The sequence below is a fragment of the Rhea americana genome, unplaced genomic scaffold (assembly GCF_003343005.1).
Source record: "Rhea americana isolate MKP2758 unplaced genomic scaffold, rheAme1 scaffold_72, whole genome shotgun sequence".
NCBI classification, from domain to species: Eukaryota; Metazoa; Chordata; class Aves; order Rheiformes; family Rheidae; genus Rhea; species Rhea americana.
Genome location: NW_028186890.1, coordinates 2,931,564 through 2,959,547, shown reverse-complemented (window position 1 = coordinate 2,959,547; position 27,984 = coordinate 2,931,564). Strand labels below are relative to the sequence as shown.

Here is a 27,984-nt window from a genome sequence, read left to right as displayed (position 1 = left end):
GTCAATGACTCTAAATTGCCTATGTAAAATGCAAATTATATGAAAACAAGTGTCACTTAAATGGTGTGTCCTGATGCTTACACAGTGTRCACAGAGCTCTACCTACTGGAATTGGAAGTCAGTCTAACACCTGAATTGTCAGAGTACAGAACAAGCTGAAACCAAGCAGCTAAGTGTTAATATATTTTTTTCTTTTTTTGGGGTACATTCTCAAAATCAATATTCCTCACAATAAAATTTAGTAAAGGCAGTTCTTTTATAGCAAGAATGACATATCACAGAGCTCAACTGAAATAGTTTTATTGCCTGTATGCACATGGCTAGTCTCATCTGTGGAAATTTCAGGAGCAGCATACCAATAAACGGTCATCTTTTCATCTTCACTAGCCACCGCTTACATAGAGACAGACATGCACAAGGCTCCGAAGACTAAAGGAGGTGGAATATTACCACTTTGCACATGAACATAAGTAATGACTCAAACTTCTTGGATCATAGGMAAGCTTTGGGGACATTTACCACTTGGGTGACAGGCACCCAAAAACAGGCAAAGTTACAGGCAAAAGTATATCCATTATAGAAATTAAACTGAAATGCAACATATTGTCACCTACCACTTTTATAAGACAAGTTCTGTTCAGCGCTTCACATCACAAACAGTGTAATTTCAAAGAACTTAAAAAAATAATTAGGAATTAATGAACTTACCAGTACTTTTAGTCACATAAAATGGTTCTGGCAGAAATCCCAGAAACTAGATTTTGGGCCAAAGTAACACCAGAAGAACTGTCTTGCYTTCTGCACCATGGTGACTTCACTTTAGTATCAGATCACCAGGCCAGGCTAGTGTTACAGGGAATTGCTATCTGAAGGACTGCCCCTCAAACAACATATAAAACATGAGCTTTGATACCTTTCATGGCAACATTAACTCTGGTGATTACACACTGCATGTCCAAATTGCCTTGATGTTTGAAGGCAGGTATGATGATTTATTTTCTTAAGATCTTGTGAACTATCCACAGCAACCATGTTATTCCAATCACATATGAACAAATATTTAGTGGCAAAAAAAAATTAACATTCTTTAGAATGAGACACACACTTGGTAGGGAAAATAAAAATCAAGTTAGTTATTTTAATATGAGTTTAAAAGCAATAGGATTAGCAGCAACTAGAAGAGAGACTTATCTTTAGCAGCTATTGCTGCTCTGTTCACCTACATTATAAATTACTGTGGTTCTATTAAGATTTTACTCTCAAATTCATGCAGTCCTTTTATTACTATTTTCCTTTGTTTTCAATCACAGAAAAAATACATATTTACACTTCAAAAAGCCCCCCCCCCCCCAAATACGAGTGAGCTTTCACAGCAAAAACTGCAAATCAGTTAAGACTAAACAGAGTTATCATAAGATATGTTCTGGAAATGCCATAAGCTACACCTGCTGGAACTGCATGACAGCACTATACTCCAGAAACAGTATCAAAGTTTATTTTACACTTTGCACACTCAAAAGCATAAAAATATAGCTCTACAAAAAACATACTGTTTTTAGTGAAAAGCAATAAGGTGAAATACATGCTATGAATATCTTATGGCTAATACTGGGTTCCCCGACTTTATGCAGTACACTTTTGAAATCTGTTTCTGATTAAACCATGGAATTTCTTAATTTAATGATCACTACCATAAATGAAGACAGCGCCCAGCATTTGTTCTGCTCTCCTTCTAACCTTCCTTCATCACGAGCCTCATACCTCTTCTTAAGCTAAACAGTAAACATCTTGCAATCCGCCTGTTGAATTCTATGATGCCTACACACTAAAGTTTAAAAGCAATTAAGTACAAGCATAACCCTTCCATGAGAAAGGGTATCACGTAATTGAGCCTTAAAATAATTAACTAATCCCATGATTAATGGCTGGTATCCTTTTACTTCTCTCAACATACAGTATGGCACTGTGATGCCAAGTAATGTCTGTACATGTGCATCTTTGAATATCACCCTGCCTGTAAGGTTTGTATATACAATGAAAYTGAAGTAGTATTAAGTGACCTGATTTCATACATTTTTTATTTTAAGAACATGTTTTTGACAGCMTGTATTTATACTTACCTGTCTATAGCACTTCTCTTTGCTAGGTTACACTGCTCAATTAGAACAGATTTATAGTCATATYTGATCCATAATACTTTACAGTTTTGTTTGGGATAGATATCTGTATAGTCTTCTTCCTAACTGAAGATCAAAGCAGATCAGACACTGACATATTCAAGCAGCAAAACAATGTTTTAACTAGTCAGGCAGGAATGTCCCATATTAGACGATGACAGCTTTTATATGCTTAGCATTTTATCTGACACAAACACAAGTCCATGAAGRAGCAGAGTCACCGCTGTTAGAGAAAAATTGAGAAAAGTAATCTTGGTTTTGAGGGAGTGATGAGCAATAAGCAGAAATTGGATTATTCTTCTCTAGAGTCTAAGAAAGGAACTATTGCAGAAATCAAAAGTTGACAAGAATAATGCCAATCACCCTACTTTAGATTCAAAAGGAAAACATTTTCCTCCTATTGCTATAATRCTGCATAGCTATAAAATTGTACCTGCAGAAAGACTAGGAATTTTGGGAAGAAGCTTCTGTTTCCCCAAAACTGCTAGGTTCAAGGAGCATTCTATGGAAACTTCAAATTGTCCTAGTTTCAGCAGCTAGTAGCCAGAAAGTATGATAGATTTAAAGCTTTGAGGACACTCAGAACAGAACACAACAGAATCTYACATGAACCAGGCAGCCAACCTTAAAAGGGAAAACAAATCAAAGCAGACAGATCAGGGGTAGTTAAGTGTCTGGCAGTCCATGGTTCAGCATGCAGTGCTCATTTCAATCTGAGCACATGGCACTGCATGCTGATTTGAAACAATCTCAGCATGACTCACTATAGGATGAGGATATACATCATCACTTTACAAGTTCTCAAATTTAAGCTAGGYGAATATAGCTTTCGAGATCTTGGCAAGTTGTTAATGACATTAACTRTGCATCACCTGTTCTCCCATTCATGGGAGCCACATGTTCCTTCTCTTCCAGATACGCTTTCATTAAGTCACCAAYTTTGTCTGTGCAAATTTACTATGTTGTTGTTCATGCAATTCCATCTTCCTGGGGATGCAGTTGAGAAATTATTATTTCCTGGAAAAAGGCTATTGAACTTATGCAGTATTTGAGCCTTTTCGAAAAGTTTCAGCTCTAAGCAGCACACACTATTTGGATTCAGGAAGAAATTCTAGCAACTTCACACCCAAAATCACCACTGGTGAAAACAGCCTCCTAAAAAGAGATGAAGACAGTAAGTGTCTCATCTTTTCTACCTTCCTATCACAAAAAGCACCAAAAATATTTCAGAAGAATGTTAATGTATCTAATAACTGGAGGGATCAGCTTTTGAAAGTTTGATTCTGAAAGAAAACCTTTTCTCTCCCACTGTAACCCTCATGATCCTCCTGTTACACAAGCATGTGCATCCTTGAAGTAACTGAATGCTCCAGCTAATATACTATGAAGAATCATTTGCAGCAGTTTCTGGCAGAAACAATGCTTTCCTGTAAGGCAAAGCAAAGAGAAAACTAAAATGAATTGTCACAATCTAATCCCTTTCATGAACACACTCACAGATAAATAACAGTGCTAACATTCCTGATAATCTAAGCAAGCCTCATGAGTGCTCTAGAATTCTGTCTTTAAGCTTTTTCCTCCCTTTATTTGATTTTCAAGTCATTTTAAACGTAGTGCTATTCAGTTCAGAATCACATGCAACTGATACAGATTCTGGCTTTTTGCAYCAACTAAAACAAGATTAAACTCTGAGTTAGCTCAACAGCCTCCATTCAAGAGTAAACATCCCTCCTTCCACCTATTAACACTGTAAATGATGAGCATTCCTTGGAGGAACAAGATACAGCACCTTGAGAAGGAGGAAACTAAAATGTTAGTATGATAAAAGTGCCTGGAAGGACCCCATGCTATARCAAATGGAAAGAACACTTAGCAGCCTCTTACCAGAGACTGTGCAATCAGTCAGAGCCTGCAGGGATCACTGAGTAAGTGAAACAAGACCAAGTATTTCCAATCTCTATGTTTTAACACACATTGTAAAGAAAACATGTTTGTTTTGGTGTATGTAGTGCTTTTGGTTAGCTTTATGCAACCAGGAGAAATTACAGCTATTAAGTTAAGCATTAGAAGTTTAACTGTGATGTTGATTTAAGCAATTCATTTAATCTGTCCTTAAGCTTACTATCAGAGTTTCAAGCACAGATTCTCCTTTCAGGTCAATCTCTCCTTTTCAGRTCAATTTTCTTAAAAGTCTAAGCTTACTGACTTTACAGAAAGTTAAGTGATGGAAGACGTCAAAAGAAACTGTAGTCACCTCAGAGATCATACACCTTTCACCCATGTTTTATTTTAAGAGGAAGTAGAGGAAATAAACTAAGACTTGATTTCATATGGTATATGGTATTTGTACCACAAGAGGGCACTAAAAGCATTCTTAAAGTCAATTATTAAACTATCGCTGTATATATACGTATCACAGAACAAAGCCACAATGTAAGGAAATACACACTGCTTTTGCAAACATGCATACTCACTACATAAAAGTGTTCAGAGATTGGTGTTATAAACATACATTCATAATGTACTCACACTACTTCTACTTGCAATAGAGCAGCACAATTTCTTCTGTAAAAGCACTACTCTGCCAAGTAACAAAAGACAGCGAGACAAAAAATGCTCAAAGCTTAAAACACTGTATGCTTCATGTTTTGAATATCATCAATTAATTGAAGCTTGTCATTTTGGATTTTGATCTTGCTCACAAGAATACAAAGGGCATGAACTCCAAAAGAATTGGAACTACTATTTAGAGGAAGATGCTTACAGCTGGAGAAAAATATTCTGGGCACAGTGAGTTYTGCATGCCCAAGCAGCAATTTTGTTTACACAGAGATAAGGAAAGGTCCTATGCAACAGCAGTTAACAAACTGGCACATTCCAGCAGTCAGCTGATCAGCAATCACTGAAAATGTGTCTACTATACTGCAATTTTTTCTTTAAATGGCAAAGAATGCTTCACAACATTCGAATGTTCAGGTCAGCCAAAAAAAGTGCCAGAACTACATGATAAACRTCACTGATGATTATGTCATAAAAATGTACTGTATCAAACCTGGTACGGTATCATTTCAATATTAGATGAAAATTCTGCTGGCTTTCTCTGCTGGCTTGATGTGCAGCATAAAGCCAAAGTATTTCATTTCCACATCTCAGAGGTGATAATAATTTTAACCCTCTTACATAAGGTCTCTTTGCTCCTATTACTTGTGCATCAGATATGGCTTCTCCGATATCTGTCAGGCAACACACACTTTCTGCTACTTAACATGCTTCAGAAACTCATTACAGCCAAATGATCAATAGTAACATATTTATCCCTATTGTCAACTCACCTCTGGAAGGATCAACACAGGCTTTTCCCACAAAAGCAAAGTCTTCTGATTGTTTTCCCAGTGTTTTGGAAATAAGGGACTTACTGTGTGTTGGTGCAAGGCACAGATGCATACCTAGTACTACAGCATGGTTGCTGTTGTAGCCATACTTAGTACTACAGCATGGTTGCTGTTGTAGCCATATAAACTACAACTGATTGAATTCCTGCAGTTGCCTAAAATGCATTTCATGTATTGTAGTCTTATTTAATAGTTTTTTCACCTTCCCGGTAAAACAAGTAAATCTTCTACCTCCCAGGTAAAAACAAATACACCCCCCACACACACTCCCCAAGCAACACCAAAACTTTTTGCAGGTTTAGAAATTCTTTTACAAGGAAAAAATGAAAACTTTTCTGTATACCTTAAAGCAGGGGCCGACTATTCATCAGTAGAAGTTAAATAATAAAGCACAAGCCTGAGATTTCTAATTCCTCTTTTAATGTGTGTGAATATTTGATATGTATTTCAAATTTGGGTTTAAAATATAAATCTTTATCTGAAACAGAGGCACCTAGAAAAGAAGGACCAGGCAGCAGCATAGGAGCTATAAGCAAGCATCCAGCAAGTTAGCATTAGTGTAGCGTGCTTCAAAAATCCTGTACTAACAGTGAACATCTCGATGATCTTCAGAAAATTCACRTTTCACCTACTTGAAATGTGCATGATATGCACATTGTAATCAAGAGTCAGATTATAAATTCAAATTTTTGATCCCACATCCCATTCAGTACACCACGCTAGTGTAGGAACAGCGCTGCCCATTTGCTCCATCCTGCTAATGAATCCTGGTACCAAAACAAGGATGTTCAACCACCCTGCGAGTTAGGTCAGTTCACAAGACAGGAAGTGACAGGCAGAGCAGAGAGACAAACACCACACACACGCACACACAAGCCAAAGCACAGGCAGCCCCACTACTGCTGCTTTCGGAAAGCCATTAAACGAGAGACCAGTTTTGAATTTCCAACTTCTAGGTCGATTTCTCAGCACATCAGGTACTACTAGATTGCTATTTCTTAGTTCTGACACATCTGCAGTAATTATGATGTGCTATCAGGGTGCGTAACAGCAAGAGGACTAAGTAAGCTTGGTATCAAATGTCACAGGCAGCAACACACATTTTGAAAGGCTGTGAAAGGACCTCCTGAAGAAATAATCCTGTGATACTGGAATGGTCAAGCACACATTTGATCCATGTATTTCCAAATGTGTTGCATTAGCTCTAAACTCTGATTCAGAACGGTGTATGGAAGTATCAATCCGTTTGGATGCTGTCATAAAAATGTGTATTTCAGTTTGACATGGAGCTAATGAGCAGTGATTATGTTTTTTTTAAACAAATTTTGTAAGTCTACATGATATTATAATATTGTGACAAATGCTATACGGTCAACAGGCAATGGCAAATATTAGTATCTAAATAGAGTCTGCGTTTCTTTTGTTCTACATAGCAGTTAAATAATTATATATACCAATAATATCCTTGGCAAAGGCTTTGCAGTAAGTGTGTAAGGTCCAAATTTAAATTTATAATCACTTTTCAATTGTTTATTTTGAACTGAAAGATGCACAACAGAATACTTTTAAGAGCAAACTGAGTTTCGGGTACACATTCTTAAAACAGTTTATTCTTGGAGATTCAACCTTGCTTTCAGATAGCTTATGCAGTTTCCTCTTGAGCTAGCCAAAGTTTACAGTGGAGAAATTATTTCCTCCAAACTTATGAAAATAAGATAAGCAAGTCTGCTTTTCCATTTTTGGGCTCTGAACTTTGATTTAAAGCACAAATCATCAGAGTTGAATCAACCAGAATGTTTATTTTGCACTCTGAAGAAGAAAGTACAAATAACATTTACACCAGGCTCACACTTTCACGTTTCTTGCACTCAAACAAAGGACAACCTAAAGGGTATTATAGATAGAAATGGAAAAGAGAAGAATATCAAGACAGAGTCTTAGAAAAAGGCAACATATATATGGTAAAATACCTAAATATATTGGAGTTCCGATATTTAATGAGCAAATTAACACACTATGACTCAGCTCTTCAGATTATAGGCTTTACAGATTCCTAAAAAAAACCCCCCAAACCCCAACTGAATATATTYATGCTCACTTTAACCTGCAACAAGCTAGCAAAAAGGGAAAGATAACACTTTCCATATGCACTTTTGACAGGGATTACTCCTCACACTGAATAATCACAAACTTCCAAAATAGCACATGTAATAACAGTAACAGTCCTTAAAACTAAAATTCAAGATCAAGAATCAGTGCAAACTGCAGCCTAGAATCAGCCACCAAACTACAGCAATATGATTTTAAATATTATGATGAATTTGAGGAGAGAAAAAACAGTTAAAAAAAACCAAAAAACCAGCGCGCGCACGCACACACACACAAAAGAAGACTGCAAGAGATTGCTTCATGGTTGAAATACAGACATTATTAACATCTCAGTCTGTGAATATACTTTTAAATTATTCTTTCTGCCTCATTTCAAAATACAGTTGCTATCACTAATGTTTGACTGGAAAAATGTTAACCTTGTGATTTTAAAAGATGATCTTAGTAAAAACTAAACACTGAAATTTTTCTCCAGTACAGCAAAAAAAATCCCTTGCAATGAAATGTTGAAGCATCACTCCTTCTTGGGGTATCTGTTGGGATGTTTAAGAAAAGGGCAGTCTTGTATTAAAAGTTTCAATGAAATGTACCAGTGTACCTTTCATTCCTCTGCACAACTGACGTGCTGTTAACAAGAGCAAAAATGCATAAGGACTTGGCAAATCTTATTATTCTAATGGCACAATCATGAAATGTTGCCTACACTAGTGTGACACCTGCAATATATCAAGAGACAGTGGCCTCTGGTCTACACTTAAGATGCGTAATTCGAGACAGAAGATTAAAGAGGTGGTTTTTCCACTGGAAATAGAATTCAAAAAATCCTTCCGAGAAAGTCCTTGTAATACTAAAAATTAAAAGCACTTCTCATGTGAGGTTTTCATTTAAAAATAAAACAAAAATTAAATAGAAATACCCCTTGGTGACAGTTTGATACAAAAAGGACTACCAAATATATTCATAAAAGTTCTTCAAGATTGCTCAGGTGCAGCATATTAGCGATACAGAAGTATAGACAGGATAGCTGAAGTACTCAGTAGGGTCCAGGGGAACAGAAAAAAATTGTCTCAAAAACCTGTTTGTTTTTTTATTCAAGTAGCCACCAACTGCTACAAAACATTATATCCTAAATAGTTTTAAATATTTGAGCTGGGAAAGGATGAGAGCAAAGTAATTTTCCTTATAGAATTTTAGAGAGCTAGAAGTAATGACCACAGACATCCCAAATAAACAATATTGACACAATATAGTCTATTCCATAAAGACTGGGCACACACACACATCCAAAAAAAAAAAGGGGGGGGACCTCCACAGTACTGAAAATATAAGAATGAAAACTACAGCCAATCTTTACTGAATTCTTCAGCTTTAAGAAAGCAAATGTGTCAGTTTCTGAAATTTGAAGGTGAGTATACAGGGGCTGTTTGTTGAGTAGCCTAGCAATAGCAGTCATGCACTTCCATAAATACCAAATCCATCACTCCTCATCTACCAGTAAAAGATATCGTTGAGGCCGTTAAGGTATTACGGACACACTCAGAAAGCAAGCTGCACTCTGTGGCAGCCCTCCAATCATTTAAGATGTTGTTCTCAAGCACTTTTTAATGGACCAAAACTTCCCCCTTAGAAGGAAAATTGCCTCAACCTTGGTCTTTATGAGGAGAAAGCACTATAAAGCAAAAGGTAGGATTCTTAGAAAAAGAGCACAGTAATCACAAATTTCAGGTGCAATATTGAAGGCCAAGGGACATTATTTCACTTGAGGTCCATCTTTCAGCTGTTGCTTACCACTGCATACAGAAGAGGTGATGTTGTACAGAAAAGGGTAAAACTGCAAACAACGGATCAACTTCAGGCTGCTTTCGCACTCCGAACACTTTGTAGTCAAATCCAGTGCATGTCTGAAGGCCTGCAGGGCTCCACTAATGTTGTTCAGAGCCAGATATGCATTTCCTAGGCTCAAAAAAGTCAGAGGCTAAAAAGAGAAAAAGCAACACTTCTCAGCACAAGTACGTTCACAGGCTGAAACTGAAATGGAAAAAAATCTGCCAACTCACATACTCGCAGAACTGACTGGAAGGAATTTAGAAAGCTTTTTTAATATGGCCTACCTGTTCCTTGAATGGAGGACTAACAGCTTGATGCTCTGATGCTAAAGGGGAGCTGTATTTACATAAGGGTTGTGTTTAGGAATCCAACTTTCTAAGATGAAAAACACTGCTTATATAAATATGCACTGAAATGGGTTATAAATATGTATTTAATCTTCATCATGAACATAATGCTTACAGCACAGCAGCGAAGAACAATATAATTAACAATATAATGCTAGAACAGTGACGATTGAGAAATGTAACTCAGCAGTTGTTTTTCCACTGGAAAAAAATTTATGTTCATCATCTCAAAGTCTGGAGACGAATGAATAGCTTAAGACTTTTCAGACTGATCTTAGCCTGTATTAAACATCATTGAGGAAAAGGTGCAAGTAGAGCAACTGGATTATGCCAAAAAATTTACCAATTGGTGATTTCTTGCTTGTAAGTCTGCTGAATTCAGTCTGATATTACATTTCACTTTGATCAGCAAGTTTTATTTCCTTCTTCTGATCCTACATTTAGTATTATTTCTTTTCTTTTTCCTTTTTTCAGTTTTTGCTATTATAGCACATAATTCATTATCTGTAGCTGTAATTCTGTCTGATTTGTATTTACTTTCCATTATATTGCATTACAGGAAATCTGGTTTAAGCACAAATTCTCCTGCTGGACTTTCTGATACAACAGGTATTGTGGGATTGGGAATGCCCRGACAAAATGGGAGCAGCCATTATTGTAACAAGTATTTGTCAATACTTTTAAAGAAAAATCCCACTCATGCAGTTTGGTCCTAAGAATCCCAAGGAAGCCTCCAAACCATGTACTTTCAAGTTTTCTTCTTAAGGCACATCATATAAGAACAGTTCTTCTTATAGGTCCTTTCTGTATCTGCAACCCAAACTGGCTAGATTCCTTTCCAACAATCACAAAATTGTTCCTGAATGTTAAATTTCAAGAAGTTAATTCTGTGGTTTTTTTTTCTTGTTTTACTACTAGATCATTGGTGGTCTTGCAGTTTTAAGCCCTCTGTTTATTTAACCACAGAGGTACAAACACAGACAAAAAGTCACTTCAATTAAACTTTCTGAAGTCTCTCTCATGAAAGACCAAAATTACTTGCCAAAGAAAGGGCGCTGTGGTATGGCTATCTGTACTCCCAGCCAACTTCAGGTTCCCTCTTATTTTATTCTGCCCTTCCTCTCCTTTTCACAACTGTTTTGCCCAGTCCCATAATTTCTATAGCTTATAGAATTACTTTCTGTATGAGATATAAACATTCTGCAGATTGCAGCCTATTTTTGTCATTCAAGTGAAAAAAGAGTTTTGAACCTACAGTTGGAAATAAATTCACCAATACATCTAGAAGACAGCTCTTCTGGATATGTAGATGAAATCTAGGGACAAAGAAAACAGTACAGAAACAATCCAAGCGGCTTAAAATGATGTCTATGAAGCCAGAGACTTCAGTGACATGTGCAGCTCAAAAAAAAGTTTTAAAAAGCCAGACAATGCTGACAGCACCATGGATCTACACTACTACCACAGTATCAGATTTGGAGTCCTTGAAGCCACTTGTTGATATACTAGGTTTGCGAGGCAGAACTCTATCTATTTTGGAAGCCCTTATGTTCCAGAAGTTTTCCTCAATATTCAGCATTGCTCAATTAGCTCCAGAATTTAAGTGAAAATTACCATCCATTCCAAATCACAAACTGTAAGCTGAACTGCACACACAACCATGTAACATGCAATAGCAACTAACAAAGTAAAGGAAAGGACATTCACTACTGAACAAAGACAAAACCAGCTTCTTACCTCAGAGGTATTGATGGCCAAAGCCTTTAGCAGGAGTCTGCTGGCATCCAAATGAAGACCATAATGAATCAAGAGGTTAGCAAGATTGACTAGAGGGATATCCTGATATTCATGTGGGGCCAAATTAAATGCTTTTTTCAAACAAGCGATAGCAAAGGAGCTATTTCCAACTGCACGCCAGTACAGTCCAGCTTCATTAAGCACAAGCCATAGTGGATCTTCTGGCTATAGGAGAGTTGGGGAAAAGGATGAACACACAGAAAGAGGTGTCTCAGGAAGACATGARCACTGTGCATCTGCATACTAGACATAAATTATCTTTGACCACTAGTAGCTCGCTTCATTTATCCTACCTGGGTGAAATTCAAATTAATGCAACTTACTATCTGATCTGTAATTTAGTAGGAGTTGCTGCTCACTCCTTTACTCATGACTGCCTTTTATCATGACCACAAATCCCTTAAAATACGCAAGTGATAATCGTTGGCTGGCTTTGGGAAGCAACATCTGCTAGTCACTTCAAGCTTAAAAGCATATCAATATAGATCTGTGTAAAAAAAATGTTGCCAATTTGAAGGTAAGACAGTTTTTAAGTAGTAGTTAGATATGCTTCTAGGTCCTATAGCCAACATCAAGATTCCCTGTCAACTTAAGGTTTCAGAATTACTTTTTTCTTAAATTTAGTTATCTAGTTATTTATCTTATGTATAGATGACACTATGTAATATGTGCTGGATGCTGTTTAAAGAACATAAAACAACAAGCAACAAACGAGGGCACAAGGAAAAAAAAATGCAAGAAACAGGAATATACACTTTGAATATTCCTAACTTCAATGCTGTTGAAAAAGTTAATGGGTACAATGACTTTCTTCAGTATTTTAAAGTCAACCTTACATGCAATAGTTTTACCTACACTTCAAGATGCACTGGAAGATAYCATTAAGCTATACTAGCTTTTTGTTTTGAGTACCTTACGTAACAATCTATAATTGTAAGAATACTTAACACCTCAGATTTGCAATGCACATATGTAATATTACTCGCATGTTATCCATACTAAATTCCTCACYGAATTGCTCTCCACACACAGGTCTCAAAGTATTCTTAAACTAAATCCTTGGCAAACTATTAATACTTTATCTTTTTCCAAGACAAAAATGCTAACTGTGGCACTCTTGCTCTAGAAAATTCATAATTTGCACAACAGGCATAACAGAGTGGTATTCTTACCCCAGCATCTAAATGACCAAAAAGTCAAAACTTTTAGCGTGAAGGCAAAGAATACTACAGTTAAAATACCTGTGCACTGCAACAGTACATTAGATATCTATAGGATTGTTCTGAACAGCATAATAACGGGAATTAACTCCTACTATTAATTTTTCTTCTTCTGGGTAAGACAGATGCACATAGTAAATGGTACTGTTTTTAGACTAAAACAATACATACATACACTGCCTTGACACAAGTTGTACAAGAGAGTTAATTTGAGAAATATCAGCTTGACACATCAAAAACAGTCAACCTCTATCTCAACRGTTCCTGTCATTTGTCTTGTGCTGATGCTGCGAGGCCCCACGCARGATGGAGGTGGCATTTTGCAGGGTGTTATAGACATGTATGCTCTTTGCCCCAAGAGTGCTAATTATCCTGACAGAGAAGACTGGCAGAGGGTTGAGTTTCTTTTTTCYTTTTTTCCCCTCCCTTTTTTGGGAGAGTGGAGGAGGGTTTAGGTAGAGCAAAAAGACGACATACAGGGCAAAATAAAAGATGGAAGAAAATTAATACACACACCTCTGAAGTAGTTCCAAGCTATTTTAGTCAGTTAAGCAAACGTCTGCCAGGATTAGCTAATACATTGCTGCTCGCAATGTCCTGCAGTCACAGGAGTAACAAGTAACTACAGGGCTGTTTGGTTTATCCTGTGCTAACTGAAAAGGAGTTTGCTCTAAGTTTGAGCTTTTTGGTTAACCTAGATTATCAAGTTAGTTTCACCTCAGTCACAGCTGCCAAGTAAGTTTACGTCTTATACACCACTGACTGATTTCTTCAGAAGYGTAGAAACCAGTTTCAAATCAAATTCTTCATTTAACCTCATGCTACAATTTCTGACATACCTTTCTGATGGCATGACTGAGAAATGCTCCTATCTCCTCTTGTGTAATAGTTTGATTGTTGATACGAGAATGCAAGATCTGGAAAACAAAGAAAAAAAAATTTTTTACAGCATATGCCTGTATGAGTCAATGAAGTCTCATTTCACCAAGTCTTCCCTTTGGCAGAAAAACCTAAAAAGCTTGTTCTAAATAAATGAAGTAAATGGGTAACTATTAAAGTAGCCAATCTACAGAAAGCAACATGAAGAACTAATTTCAGCCTAAAGTTACCAGCCTTATAGAATACAATAGTTACTGGAAACCCCAAGATGTATTGTGTCAAATGATTGTTAGATGTTGTAGAAGAAATTCTCATAGTAACTTAAATCTCTGTGTGCTTTTCATCAGCATTTAAGAGAGATCAGATACTAGTTTTATTCTGGCTGACAAGCTCTCCCTTTCTTCAGTGGTGTTATAAAGCATTTGCTTCTCTTCTTTCAAAGCACTGATTGGCCTGTGATACCAATTCATCTTTTAGATATCAGTATTTTTCAAGTCCAGAGCAAGACTTACATGGCAGTAAAAAAGGAGAATTTAAAACAAGAGAACCAAGGAGAAAGTGTCACTTACTTGTCTTGCTTGATCATCTGGCATCTTAAATTTCAAATCTAGATTACTGTCAAGTTCTYTGACCAGTAGGTATAGAGATTCATTGTTACGAGCATCAGTAATGGAGGAACAGTCTGGTGGCTGGGTTTCTCCAGGCACAACAGCTTCTCCTGGGATACTCAGGACTGAGTGGACTCTAGCAGTAAGGAGAACCAAGAGAAACCAGTATCACATGTTGCACGTCACTAATATTTAAACATAAGAATCAGCTACATAGCAATTGATAAGTCTCACAYTGTGGACTCCCATGAGACATAAGCTAGAAACCAAGGAAGTTCAAAGACCACTCTTCCCTCAAAACACATTTACTTCCCATTCTTAAGCACACAACCTCTGTAAATAAAGGTCAATTCAACAGAGACAAGACACAGCAGGTTCTTATATTATGCTAATAACATTTAGGATTACATGGATAAGTGAAAAAACTGCAAAAAGAGCAAGTGCTCTAAACTAAAATTTTATTTTAGGAACATAAGTAGCCAAATTATTTGGGAAGAAAATCCTATTCAAGTTGAAAGCTGTTTTTTCAAAGGAAGTTTCAGGACATGCACTGATGAGAACTTTTGCTTTAGCACATGTTCATTACTAGAGTTATATTGGCCAGAAGTAGTGGKTTTTTTTATTATTATTATTAGCACTATTACAGTGTTAAGTGAATAAAATTATTATGAAATAAAATTATCTTATTATGAAATTACCTTGACCTATGTAAGGTGGCTACCGCAGCAAACATTTATCTCATCCTATGTAATAACAAATACTGTTGACTATTCTACAATTAAGCTGGTTTTCTACTTCAGTCCAGAAGTACTGAGCCAATGCTTTCCAGTTCTAACCCTTCTTCAKTATTTTCTGCTCATCACAATTTTCTGTTAACATAACTAGACTTAAGAGGAATATACGCAGCCTGTAACAGTTACTTATTTTTATTAAACTGATACTTACCTTATTTTTATCTCTATAGGTCAACTCATCTTTTTTTTAAAGATGTTCTAGAACATGTTCAAGCTTACCCATAATTTTTTTAATTTTATGTTTTAGTAATACTGTAGATGTTTCATGTATTCACCTTGTACTATAAACAGGGAACAACTGTCATGGAACTGGGACTCCTGGTTGTTACAGCTGTAGCAAACACAACACTAAAGAAAACCATTTCTTCCATTAAACTGCCAGAGAAACTGAACATATCTATGCTGTTGACTACTAATGGCATCTATCCTCTCCAGAAAGAAAATGCTCATCTTGCATAATTAAGAGACTAGTTTGACAGTAGCTACACTACTGGTGTCAAAATGTACAAATATCAGATTTTTAAAAATCACCACTTGCCTGAATCCCCTATTTTCTGGGGGCAGGAAATATGTTGGCAGTTCTTCTGGATCAGGAATTTTGGGGAAAGAATTCATACACTCTGATCGTTTAGGCCAAAGAATATCCTGTTTATCCTACAGGGAAAAGGAATTATTTTTGATTACTTTCATCATTTTTAATCTTCTAATTATGAAGCTAACAAGAATATTAGGAATAATCTGAAGAAAAGAGGAGCAGGATCTTTAAAACAATTATTTTCCATCTTTTCTGGAACAACAGCAGTTCAATTTTCCACCTTTACTCTGCTATACTTCTTTATTTGCAGACATTTCCAAGAGTGGTTGAAGAAGAACAACCCCATCTGCACTGTAGTAGAGTTCAAAATAATGGGAAACTGGTAGGGAGAAACTGCACAGGAACTTGCATGTTGAAGAAATTTAGAACACTAGATTCTTCAGTGCTGTCAACAGAGCAACACTGGACTACCAAATGCTAAGAAGTTTCACACAAACAAGCACAAAAAGGACACTTTTATAATTCTTCTTTGAAAGAGGAAAGCTTATCCCGTCCACTCACTCTATCGGACTCTATATTCCAAACTGAAACAACAGAACGAGCGACAGGGGAAGACTGCAAGGATTGGCTGTGGTCACTTTGGTTTGCGTGAAGATCCAAATTCACAGATGTCATTCTAGAAGTTGAAGAATCTTCACCAAACTGGAAATAAAAGATAATCATAATAAGAATATTTCATAAGGAAAAGAGATYATACACTGAATTTCTGTGTGTTATTTTTCCCCCACCATTTATGTAGTTAAGTTTCACTGAGGAGCTGAAATACAGGTAGCAGAAAAAAAAATGGAAATTTAAGTCTCTTGCTCTTGGTCCACTCACAGCAGGTAAAGGTAACAATTGTGTTGTAAATAAGTCAATGAAAAATGTAAGTGTAAATTAGCAAAAAAAAAGCTAAAAGGTATCATACAAACATTTCCAATAGATCCAAAGAAAATACATGTTTCTAGACAACATACCTCTAGATCAAGTTAAATTTACCAACACTTATGGTTTGTAAAATTATCTTGATAATCTGAATTTTGGTTAATACAACAAGAAGAACATACAAGGAAAAAGAACTCAAAAAACCAAAGCATACTTAAAAATAGTTACTCCCGCTTTCTTGAACTAGTTAATAAAAAACTCCAGAACATTTTCTATACTACAAAATAAATCAAACCGTATTCTTTACCAACAGTTCTAACACAGCAGTGATGTTGTTCAGCCGGCGTTAACTTTGGATTTTCAACGTTAGCATACAGATTATTTTCTGAGATTTTTTAGTATCATTGTATCAGATTTTCTTGATGCACTTATTTTAAGGTTGCTAAAGCACTCAATTTGTCAGCAATAAGCTCTGCAAATTGCTTTTTGCAGTTTTGTGCTCCTGATAGGAAAAAAGAGATTAAGTGTACTACTGCAAATAAGATTTTAAATTGGGAGTAGTGTGCAGATGTTGTAGAGCTTGAGTCATATGACAGTATGATAAACAAAAGAAATTACAATCCATTTTAAGGCTGTAGAAATGGSAAGTGATTAATACTACATTAATTTAAATATTCTTTGCACTATTATATTGGAATGTTCTTTCACTGCAGATATCACATATTAAAAAAGAAAGCGACTCCTTAGAAATCCTTTGCTTCAAGAACATTAGCCACCTAATGCTTTTCGTTGCCATCTTTGAAGTAAACTAAATTTGAAAGTTGAACATGTTAAGCTCCTAGAGCATTTCATGCCTGAAATTTAGTTTACTCATGTTAGAGAAGGCAGTATTCCTCAAGTCACTTGATTCTTATATTTCATAGAAAGAGGCATTGGGCTGTTCTACACAGATTGAAAAGCCAGAGGACACAATATGGAAGTAGTTGGTATCCCATAGTAACATAAGAACTGGAAAGAATAAAGTTTCTCGGTTCAAACAAACAAAACTTAAAAAAACATCCCAAAAAACACACCACCACCCACAGCACACACACAGAAAACATACAAGCAAAAAACCCAAACCCACCAAAGCCTTACACAGTAACACTCAAATTTCCATCCTCCACAGTGGATCTCAGCTTGTATTGCAACCAAAAAGTGACAAACCAGTATTAGGTACCTTAAACTCTGATAAAAGAACTATACCATTTCTCATTGTCATTACCACATCCCAAATATACCTCCTTTTTCAAGCTTCAAAAAGGATGAAGTGTTTTGCTAAATGAGACAGACAGAATGTGACTTAAAGCAATGACATCAATTCACAGACAAACCTGAACATATTCCACATTTTCAAAAATGTCCCCACGGTGATATCGAACAGGCTGGTCCCACTGGCAGTGCAAACTATGTTGCTGGTTGCCTAGTCTACAAATCTGATGATTCCCTGCAGAGCACAAAACATTTCTTTCTGTGATATAAGTGAGGTTTCAGAGGAAACAAGAGTAGCACACAGGAAAGAAAAAAAAAGCCAAAATTTGATTTTTCTTTTTTTTTTTTTATATATATATATGAGCATAGAGGAAAATCCATTTTTGAAGGAATCAAAAATATTTGTTCAAGAACATATTACAATCGTGTTTTAACAAGCAAAATGAAAATGTCATTCAGGGTCATTGTATTACATCAAGTTGTTACTTCCTTACATTAATTCAAATATGTGCAATTCTTCAATTCATAATTGAGCATGAACTCAAAAAAGTTGTACCTAATTGAGCTTCTTTTGCCATTTGTGTCTCATGAATGATGTTCCTCAAGATTTGCTCCTCCTGGATGAGCTTATACTTGTCTAAGACATCTTGTTGTCTAAGATAATGATCATGCTGCTTCTGATATTCCTTCAATTCATTTAATGTTCGTTGCAGTGATCTTGAAAGTGGGATAGTAGAAAAAGTTAACTGAGTATTTTTAAAAATAACACTTTTTCCTATAATTTTTACTATCACTATTACAATTTAATTTTAATTTTTTCTAGATTGCTTACAGTATGCTTATGAATAATTTTATTGTACAAAGAAATATAAAGTTACACTTCATTATTTTATTAGAAATGTAAGCAGTTACTGAAAAAAAAAAAGAGATCATATATATTTTCACTGGGGTACTTCTTCACTTACCTATGCTGAGCCTCCAGTTTTTGCTCAAGCTTTTGCTGACATAGTACAGCATGCTTCCTTTTTATAGCTTGCTCAAACCCTGGTTTGGCCTGTAAAGCATGATCGTAACACAGGACTGAGTGRTTGTATTCCCCAAGCATCTGAAGAATGATTAAAAAAAGGAAACAGAAAATTAGCTGCAAAATTTATAATTTTCTTCTTTAAATTACTAACTAAAATTTTAATTTGTTACGAGAAGCACCCTGTCTTTTCTAAAATTCAGGCCACTATATCTGCTAAGGGAGAGGCTGTGGAAGAACTTCTCTGGGATTTATTTCAAAGTGTTTCTGCTTGCTAAAAGACCAACTTTTTGGATGAAAACATCATGACAGAATCTTAAACATTAAGCATAAAATGTATGTAGAACACAAGATCCACTATAAAAGAGAAAAGCATTACAAGTTTAGCCAGAACAATTAAAAATTATTCATTTTTATACAAGTTGCGGAAAATAAAAGTATTTACCGCATATATATTCCCCAAAGTGTAATAGCTGGTAAAGAAGTCGCTGTATTCCAGAGCTGCATGGACCACAATTGCAGCATCTGCAGAGAAGTGTGCACGGTGYAGAATATTTGCCAAATTTACCAATGCAATATCTTTATTCTGCCTAAAAGAAAAACAAAAGGATAGGGGAAAAAAAAAAAGACATTAAAAGAAGGTCTGACTGTGCAAGCATCACACATAAGGACACACTCTATATTCATACACCAAATATGTAATTTGAAATTAAAAAAAAAAGACGTCTAAATTATATTGACTTCACACATTATAGCACATTCTAGCCAGACAGCAAATGCTGAGAGTAGCAGCCAAGTAGTTTGTCAAACCTCACCCTCTCAAAACTGAGGGTCAAAGGGAAACTAATATTTTTAAGTATTGATTCTCCTGACACTTTGCTCTCCCAAAAAATGAAAAGGCATTTTCCCTACTTTGAATATACATATCTATCTTCCGCACTACTGTACAGGTGTTTTTCACTTTTATTCACTGAACTAAGGCTATTTCAAGCTACACAACAACAACAGAAACTAGCTAGATGCCTTACAGAATCCGCTACATAGTTGTCATGCAAATGTTACTTTCCTCATAACAGTGACTGGATAATAAAATAACAAAGTAAGTTTTATTCCTATTTTATTCATAGATAAGCAAAAGAATAAATGCTTTCAAATCACAGAATCCATCTTTATGAATTGGAAGACAAAGCTACATCTCTTATACTAGATCTCAACTACAAGGCCATTTTTCTGGGATGACTTAGTTTGAAAGCTAAATCATTAGCCATAACAAGTAGTGTTTAGATTCTTGCAGTAGTCAGGCGAATTGTATTTACGTACAGTTGTGAAAAGAGCCCTTGTACTTCAGCCGCATACAGCTAATTTCCATTTGTGCTTGAGAAGGTAAAAATTAAACTGAATTTATAGCTTTTAAAGAAAACCATCATGATGCAATTACTCCACCGTGGCACAGATGATGTTTCTTTGGTGCTGACTGTACTGGACCAAATGCAATAGGAACATTATGATTAATTACACATAGCACTAAATGCACATTATTTACAGCTGAAAACAGCTAAATTAACATTTCAACTCTTATAAATCGATCTACTTTCTCATACTGCTGACAGCTTAATTCTAAGTTACATTCTTCTGAAACTCAAGTGTCTTTTCAAAACTGATTTTCACAGCAACTTTGAGTCTATCTTTTTCCCTTTAGTACCAACACGTTAAAAGTAGCAAGATCTACATTTCTGACCACCGGTCTTAGGGAGTCTCTCCACAACTTTTCCAACAGAATAGAACTGTACTAGTTYATATTAAGCTAAGAGCTTTAGTTTAGATAGCTGAACTCCCATCAACAACAGCAGTCAATGACTCCCAAAAGCTGCAACGAACCTGCCACTGCCATTGTCACTCTTAAGGCTGTTACAAAATCTACATAGCTCATCTGTTTGATATTCGTAGCTAAAGGTAYCAACATTTTCCAGCATATTCTGCAGGAAAGTAACACAGTAAGTGGAGCCCCTTTACAAAGGTCCCTAATAASGAATAGGATTAGGCCATTATTCTCTTGTTACTTTCAGGTTCATGGGCCATTCCCCAAAAAGTTTTAATGTAATCAATGAATTTCTTAAAAATACTCAAGTAATTCCTGAAAGTGCTACTGCCTGGTACAGCACATAAAGAGGAAGAACAAATAACAGGAATTATTTCTTAACTTAGTTTTAAAAAACAAAACCTCAGCAATTCTCACCTGGAAGAGAAGTGAAGGGCACGCATGGCACATTCTACTACTTGATATGGTTCATTCTTTATTCGCCAGTAAAAAGAAGCCATATTATAGAGTACCCAGGAAGAAGAGTTCTGCAGCAAACAAACACAAACTATGGTAACAACTAAGACACGAACTAAAGGGCTGATCASGGCTTTAATTACAATCGGAGGTAAACCGAGCACTGAATTTGCTCCAAGCTACCCTTCTCTTTCAGAGAGCTGCCATTTGGCAGTAGCTGTGAATGTTCAGAAAGAACAGATCAACATATAAATGCATCAAGGAGAAAACAAACTTTATTTCTGCCTTTCATATGGGTGCAAATTCAAAATGAGATGAAATGAGAAATGACAGAAGTTTAAGTATCTGCAGCTTAGTTTGGAAGTTAAATGTGAGTTTACAGATTTTGCATAAAGGCACTTAAAAATATACATTTTGGTACTACTGTTTCTTCTTTGCTCTTTAAATACTTGCACTTCTGTTTAAAACCTTTTATTACTTTGAAAGAGCAATGAATGTGGCTTGCCAAATCACATAAATACATGAGCTATTGAAGATGACATTAAATAACCATCTACTAGTTTTGGTGATGGCTTCTCATACGTCTGCCTGCCTAATAGAAAACATTATTTGAAACTCTGCCTTTTGTAATCAGAATTTAAAACAAAATATACATGCAGAACTAGTACTGGATCTGACTGCATATACCAGGAAYATCTAATGTTGTGAGATCTTTCTAGCATTCTTCTTCAGTGTACAGTAAGTTTACAGCTTCATACCTTCATTAGCCCGTCATAGATACGGTGACCTATTTCCTCTATACTTCTTCCCAGCCTCCGGGATAAGTATGTGAAGATTGGATCTTCTTTAGGTAACAAGGGTGCTGAAAGATTAACTCTTTCTTGAACTCCCTAAAATAAAAATCAAACAGATTTGCTGATACTTTTACTAAAACTACAGAAGTAATGCGCAAAAGAAAATGACTTCCAAGAAAATCTGCAGTATGATTATTTTACATTCCTATCATCCTTTCCTATCAAGATCTTAGGACTTGACAAGATAATGTCATCTTTGACAAATGAAAAATAAGTATTTACAAGTTCTGTCTAGGCAAACACTATAAGCATTCATTAATGTCAATACCTCCAAAAACATCCTGTGTTTATGAGTGCTATAGATTACTGATTACTGGTAGCACTGAATGTTTGGCAGCTATCGATTTCAATGAAAAGGACTGAAGCATTGGAATCCTATTAGTCAGGCTGGACACTATGAAAGTACCCCTGCATCTTTTACTCCCTCTCTTCCTTCTTCCCCCCCCCCCAAAAAAAAAAAAGGAATTATTTTCAAAGCCACATTCAGACCGAGGAACACAGCCAAAATGCTTTGTTCTATTTTTTGCTCATTAAAATGGTTTTTTCCATCTAAGAGTAAGGATTGTTAAAGGCTTGTAATAAAATAAATACTAAGAGATAAGCATTAATGCCAGGCTTACATTAGAAAATTTGCCCATATAATATTCTTGAGGAAGACAATTTTCGCACCAAACTTTTGATGTATCTGTGCTAGAGTAGGTGAAGTTTGTATTGGTAAAGAACACCTACTTTATCTTACAGGTTAGAACCTGGTATTTAGATACCAAAGAGAGTGTCAAATGTGCTATGAGCTACTGACCAGCCTGTAAACAATTTTTTGATCATGAATTTTCATGCAGCTTAACGACCTTGTACAGCATTCTCCAAATTTGAACTGAAACAAGTTACAAAATATGAGCATTTCCCATGAAAGCTGCCATTTATACTGATGAAACCTGTGTTATGAAAATAAATATTCAGTTTTTCTAAAAYGCCCTCTAAAATAAGGCAAACAATAAGAAAGGACAAATAGGATCTGTGCATCTGATGGAACTGTCCTCCCACAAGCAGGTACTTTAGTCAGGGCACAACCATATTTTTAAACAAGTCCGAAACAATCTTGAAAGATTACAATACCTTTCAACCTTGTCTGAGAACTGCCAGCAAGAGGTTTTCTTTTCCTCTTCCTGATAGGGAAAGAAGAAACATCTTGCCTTTGCTTGCTTACCCGTAAATGCTGAAAAGCATGAATGCTGTATGGAAGATCTAGAACTTTTGTACAGTCTGGCTGCTGCAGATCCGGAGGCACAGGAGACTTTGTGTCTATATAGTCTTCAGGGCTGAGAACATAACAAGGCAGAATTCAGATTAAAATACTGCTGATGTTCATAAGACACTATTGCAGTAGACAGGCACACAGCATTCTGGTTTGACTGACAGTTACAAAAGAAAATCTTTTTGAGGACATTAGATCATTTCTGATGTCTCCCCAGATTTGAGCTGTAGCCATATGTCATCACTAAAAGTAAATGATAAATAAATAAATAGCAATCTGCCTTAGAAAAGACATCAACATTTTGGATAGCCAGGAAAATGTATCATCATCAACTTAGTGTACTACCAGTAGGTTCAATCGTCTATCTAGAAGGTGAATGACAATGCATGCAGATTAAAAGACTTCTCAGTTGAAAAACCCAAATATTAGTGAGAAGTCCAAATGAAGGTAGTTGAAAACTACCTACTACCAAAATTAGTCTTTTTTGACCTCAAGTATTGATTTGATTATGTGAAGAAAGGAGAAAATAGTCAGCCCTAAAGATTAATTACCACTGAAACAATGCTCAAAGGACTGTTCATACATCATTTACTTGCTAAGCACAAGAGGTAAAATTGACCAGAAGGAGCGACATCTTCACAAAAAAACTGAACTTTACATTAGACTTTAAATCAAGACAGCTCTGACTACAAGAGGTGCATCTCAAAAAAAATCCCAAAACACACCAGTGACCAACTCAAAATTCAAGCAAATCCAACCCCCTTCCACACGATGAACTTCAGTTTAATTCACAAGTCTGCTCATATCCTTGAAAGCTACATGGGAAGAACTGTTTGGAAGTCTGGGAATAGACCAGGGGTGTTTCATGGTAGAGCTAACAGCCAGCAATATTTCCATACCGTATTTTTCCTTAATTAGTGGTAAATACATTGTTTCAATTTCATTCAACATCGACCCACAATAAAACAGCTGTTATCTAAAGAATAGTCACCTGACAGTATTAGCTTAATTGCTTGAGCAGACTTTTTTCATTCAGTAAAAATCTTAAATTATAAAGAGTCTCATTACCGGATATCTTTGCTCTCTAAGGTGATGTATGTACCATCATATAGATCCAGGTCCCCCAAGGGCACCTTTGCTTTAATGCAGTCCGGATCCTCTTTATTATGCCTTTGTTCCAGCCCTGTGTCTCTGTCCTCRTTTTCCTCTATATGAATCTTTTGAGCAACTAACTGTTTCTGTAGGAATAAAACCAAAAAAACAGAAGAATGTATAGTGACAAAAGTAAGCTGTACAGTTGCTAGGAGTTGAACARTTCAACTTTTTCCTTTATAAAATACACAATTTGACGAAAATCTGAAAAGGTTTGTTAAAACTTTGGGAGTATTTCTCTATATTTTCTAACATTTGTAGGAGATTTTTTGATTTAGATGGAAGATAAGTACTTTCAGTAGAGAAAATACTACTTATATAGGCCCTTATTTCTCCTCATATTCCTAAAAAGAGGGCAAATACCAGTTCAAATTCATTGTAGGTAGTTTAAAGAATAGCCATTTAGTACACTAAGTATAACCAAGGTTGCAGGCCAGTGCAAGAATCAAGACTGAAAATAATTCCCATAAATCAGCTTATGACATACACTATGGGCTACCCCTCACCTCACAAAGCACATGGATATTGATTACTACTAGCAGTCAACGGACAAGTGATCTGCTCCAGTAGAGTAATTCTGCAGATGGAAAACCCATTAAATATCAGAAGTATTTGTATGTGTGAAATAGGAAGAGAATATGGCCCTTTAACTTTTTTTTTTTTTTAATAAAAAAATTAAGTCATATACATTCTACAGCATGCTACTACACAAGACTAGGGATACATGCAGTAATAGCATCTTATACAAGATCTTATAGTAGATACAATTTGTAGTATAARATGATTTGGAGCAAAAGTATGTTAGTCATTTACAAACGCACAGTCCATGCCCTGAAGAGCTTGCAATTAATTTTCTATCCATAGCTAAGATGTCTATTATCACAGAAATATGGATATAGTTCAATGAGAAAGACCTAAATCTCCCTACCCCATCTCCCATTCTAAAGCTAACTCTGGTCCTCATCTAACTTCTCAATTAGCTAATTCAGCTAATCTGACAATACCAAAGCTGGCACAAGAGTGCATGGCCAGAAGCAAGTCTGTGAGCTGTTAGCTTGCCCAGCCCAAACCACAGTTAAACTGCAGTTTAAAAGACAGTTACAGTTTAAAGTTCATTAAAGCTCTTTTCAGAAGAGTGTTTTTAGACCTTAATTCAAAAATAANAAAAAAAAAAAAAAAAAAAAAAAAAAAAAAAAAAAAAAAAAAAAAAAAAAAAAAAAAAGCCATTCGATCCCTCATACGCCCAAGATGGAGTGATCAAAAAAAACAACCTGACAAACCCAGAGAAGCAAGCACAGGGAAATTCATCAACTACAGGAAACACTGAAGTAACAGAAAGACCACTATGTAACAAATCTAAAACAAGATTACTATGAGTAATTACAGAATGTAGTAGCCAACACCAAAATTAAATATCTCAGTGATTTTTCTTTGCTTAAAAATGTTCAGTTTTACGGATAGCAACAGGCAACAACACAACTGAGGATAATGACAGTTAAGCAAACCTGAGGCACAAAAATCTGGAGATGTGTGAAGAATTCTTTATCTTTTCACTGAAGCAGAATTATTCCTGTGATGATTTCTGCTTCCTTTCTAAAGTTTGTCAATAAAGAGTTTGGGGATGGCGGTAGGATACTGGATATTCAGAAATGAATTAATACTTAATGTTAACTTTACCTCCAGTTCTTTGAGGTAGTTAACTGTTGTTTCTTGTCTCATTAGTATTACCAAATCATGTGGGTTCCTCAAGTTCATTGGTGAATCCACCTGCAAGACAATTCAACAGTCCATCAGATTAGACAATCTCCAAATTAGATGAATTTTCAAAGAATTTAAACAAAATTCAGCTACAGTTTGTCTGTTCAGAAGTTTTATGTCCATTCAGCATTCATAATATGCACACATTTTTAATCAGTATTTCTAATAATATCGTGATTGAAAAATTCAATTCAATCCACACTGTAGTCTCAAACCTGTTCTAGTTTATTGAGACACACAGATTTTAAGTACAACAGACAAGTAAATTCATCATTCAAAAACATTAGGGGTACGTATTAAAGTACCGAAGTACTAGATACCCTAAATCAAAATTGTAAAAATCTGTTTCCTTCTATAGCTTTAAAAATCCTCCATCAAGTCCCTCACGAGGCATAAAGTACTTCAGCTTCAAATCAGCTTCCCCATGCCACCAACTTAATGCACCAGCCTAGTGTTGAGACTTTCAAAGATCTGTTGCCTTCAGGATTAAGAAGAAAGTAAATGAACAAAATCAAGAAGTAAGCAAACAAAGATTAAAAGCTCTATTACCTAACACTGTGCTACAGCCTCAATAGCTCATACACAGGAGCTGGCAGCTCAATAAAAAGCAATGTTATGGGTAAGTCACAGACAAGAGTGCTTATATGCCATACCTTTACTGGTCTGTAAATGGATTCAGTAAGCTACGGCACTGCATTCTTAAATTGAAAAATCCCAACCTTGCCCTAATGCCAAATTAATTCTGGTCGGACTGGATGGGAGAAAGTCACTACAGGCAAGAAGGCGCTCCATGAGCTGAGCTGATCCAAAGCCTCTCAACTAAAACGGTCTGACTCCCAGTCTTCTGGGCTAGGCAAGCAATACCAACTAGCCCCTCACGTCTGCTGTGCTGCCCACTGAGCTCTTTCGCAAGCTAATTCAAACACTCTACCTCTACAGGATGCAATTCCCTCTTAGCTATTACAACTGAGCTAAGAAATTAAATTAGCTTATGGAGTACCCAGTCAGTACCAGAACAGAAGCCAGGAAATAGAAGAAGGTGRTAACAGGGAAAGGACATGGGGAAGGAGAGCAGGTTCTCCCATTTTGAAGTACTGTAGATCAGCTCACCACATTTTATGGAAGTGTACCTCAGACTGTTACAACAAATGACTAACACACCAAGACGCTCCTGGATCTGTGCTCAGTTTCCATTCAAAATGTCAGCAAACAGAACTAGCTACTGTTTAAAGACATCAATACAATCTRTGCATTAGTAGTAATATCTCTAACAAGGCCTGTCCACCACTTTCTACCATAATCTCATTCTTACTCTTTAATTTATAAGGCTTACTGGAATGTTCTATGCCAAAAGAGATTGCCTTGGTGTCTTTAGGAAATCTATCCAAATTAGGTCACATTATCTTTTATTGAAAAAGTCTGCTATACGTATATGTTCAATAGAACCCACCGAACTCTTGCTCTTATTTCCAACTTTCCAAGTAACTCAGCTGCGTTTCTGAAGCTTTTTTCCTGTAGAGAATTACAAATTGCCATAGTCCTACAGGAGACGCGTCTGCTGCTCATTTTAACGTGACTTGTCAACAGTTTTGGTTTTGGGAAAGGTTCTCTTGATTGCAAGTCAAACAAGAAGCTCAAATTGACTTTCTTTTGACTACTGAAAATTAAGTCCACGCTACTCACAAGCCTCCCTACTAAGCAAGTACTCCATCCTCAATGATGAAAGCAAGTATCTGCCTCTTCTTGTTATTCCTCCCCCTCCCCCAAATCAATGTCACTTTTGGTTAAATAAGTGTATCTGTGTTC

General features: G+C 36.0%; 1 protein-coding gene across 2 annotated transcripts in view; it reads right to left on the bottom strand.

Annotated features, from left to right (window-relative positions):
• TTC17 (tetratricopeptide repeat domain 17) overlaps positions 1 to 26,185 on the bottom strand; it is a 43,491-nt gene extending 17,306 nt beyond the window's left edge. For both annotated transcript variants that reach the window (XM_085321892.1, XM_085321893.1), the window contains exons 1-15: positions 26,098 to 26,185; positions 24,337 to 24,506; positions 23,221 to 23,332; positions 21,918 to 22,049; positions 21,121 to 21,230; positions 19,330 to 19,474; positions 18,826 to 18,965; positions 18,417 to 18,577; positions 17,983 to 18,095; positions 16,247 to 16,387; positions 15,689 to 15,804; positions 14,318 to 14,492; positions 13,709 to 13,786; positions 11,590 to 11,814; positions 9,467 to 9,653 (exon numbers count right to left, since the gene is read on the bottom strand). In XM_085321892.1, the coding sequence (XP_085178018.1) occupies positions 9,467 to 9,653; positions 11,590 to 11,814; positions 13,709 to 13,786; positions 14,318 to 14,492; positions 15,689 to 15,804; positions 16,247 to 16,387; positions 17,983 to 18,095; positions 18,417 to 18,577; positions 18,826 to 18,965; positions 19,330 to 19,474; positions 21,121 to 21,230; positions 21,918 to 22,049; positions 23,221 to 23,332; positions 24,337 to 24,506; positions 26,098 to 26,175 (2,083 nt within the window). In that variant the 5' untranslated portion in view covers positions 26,176 to 26,185. The remainder of the gene's footprint in view (positions 1 to 9,466; positions 9,654 to 11,589; positions 11,815 to 13,708; positions 13,787 to 14,317; positions 14,493 to 15,688; positions 15,805 to 16,246; positions 16,388 to 17,982; positions 18,096 to 18,416; positions 18,578 to 18,825; positions 18,966 to 19,329; positions 19,475 to 21,120; positions 21,231 to 21,917; positions 22,050 to 23,220; positions 23,333 to 24,336; positions 24,507 to 26,097) is intronic.
• Between the last annotated feature and the right edge of the window lie 1,799 nt (positions 26,186 to 27,984).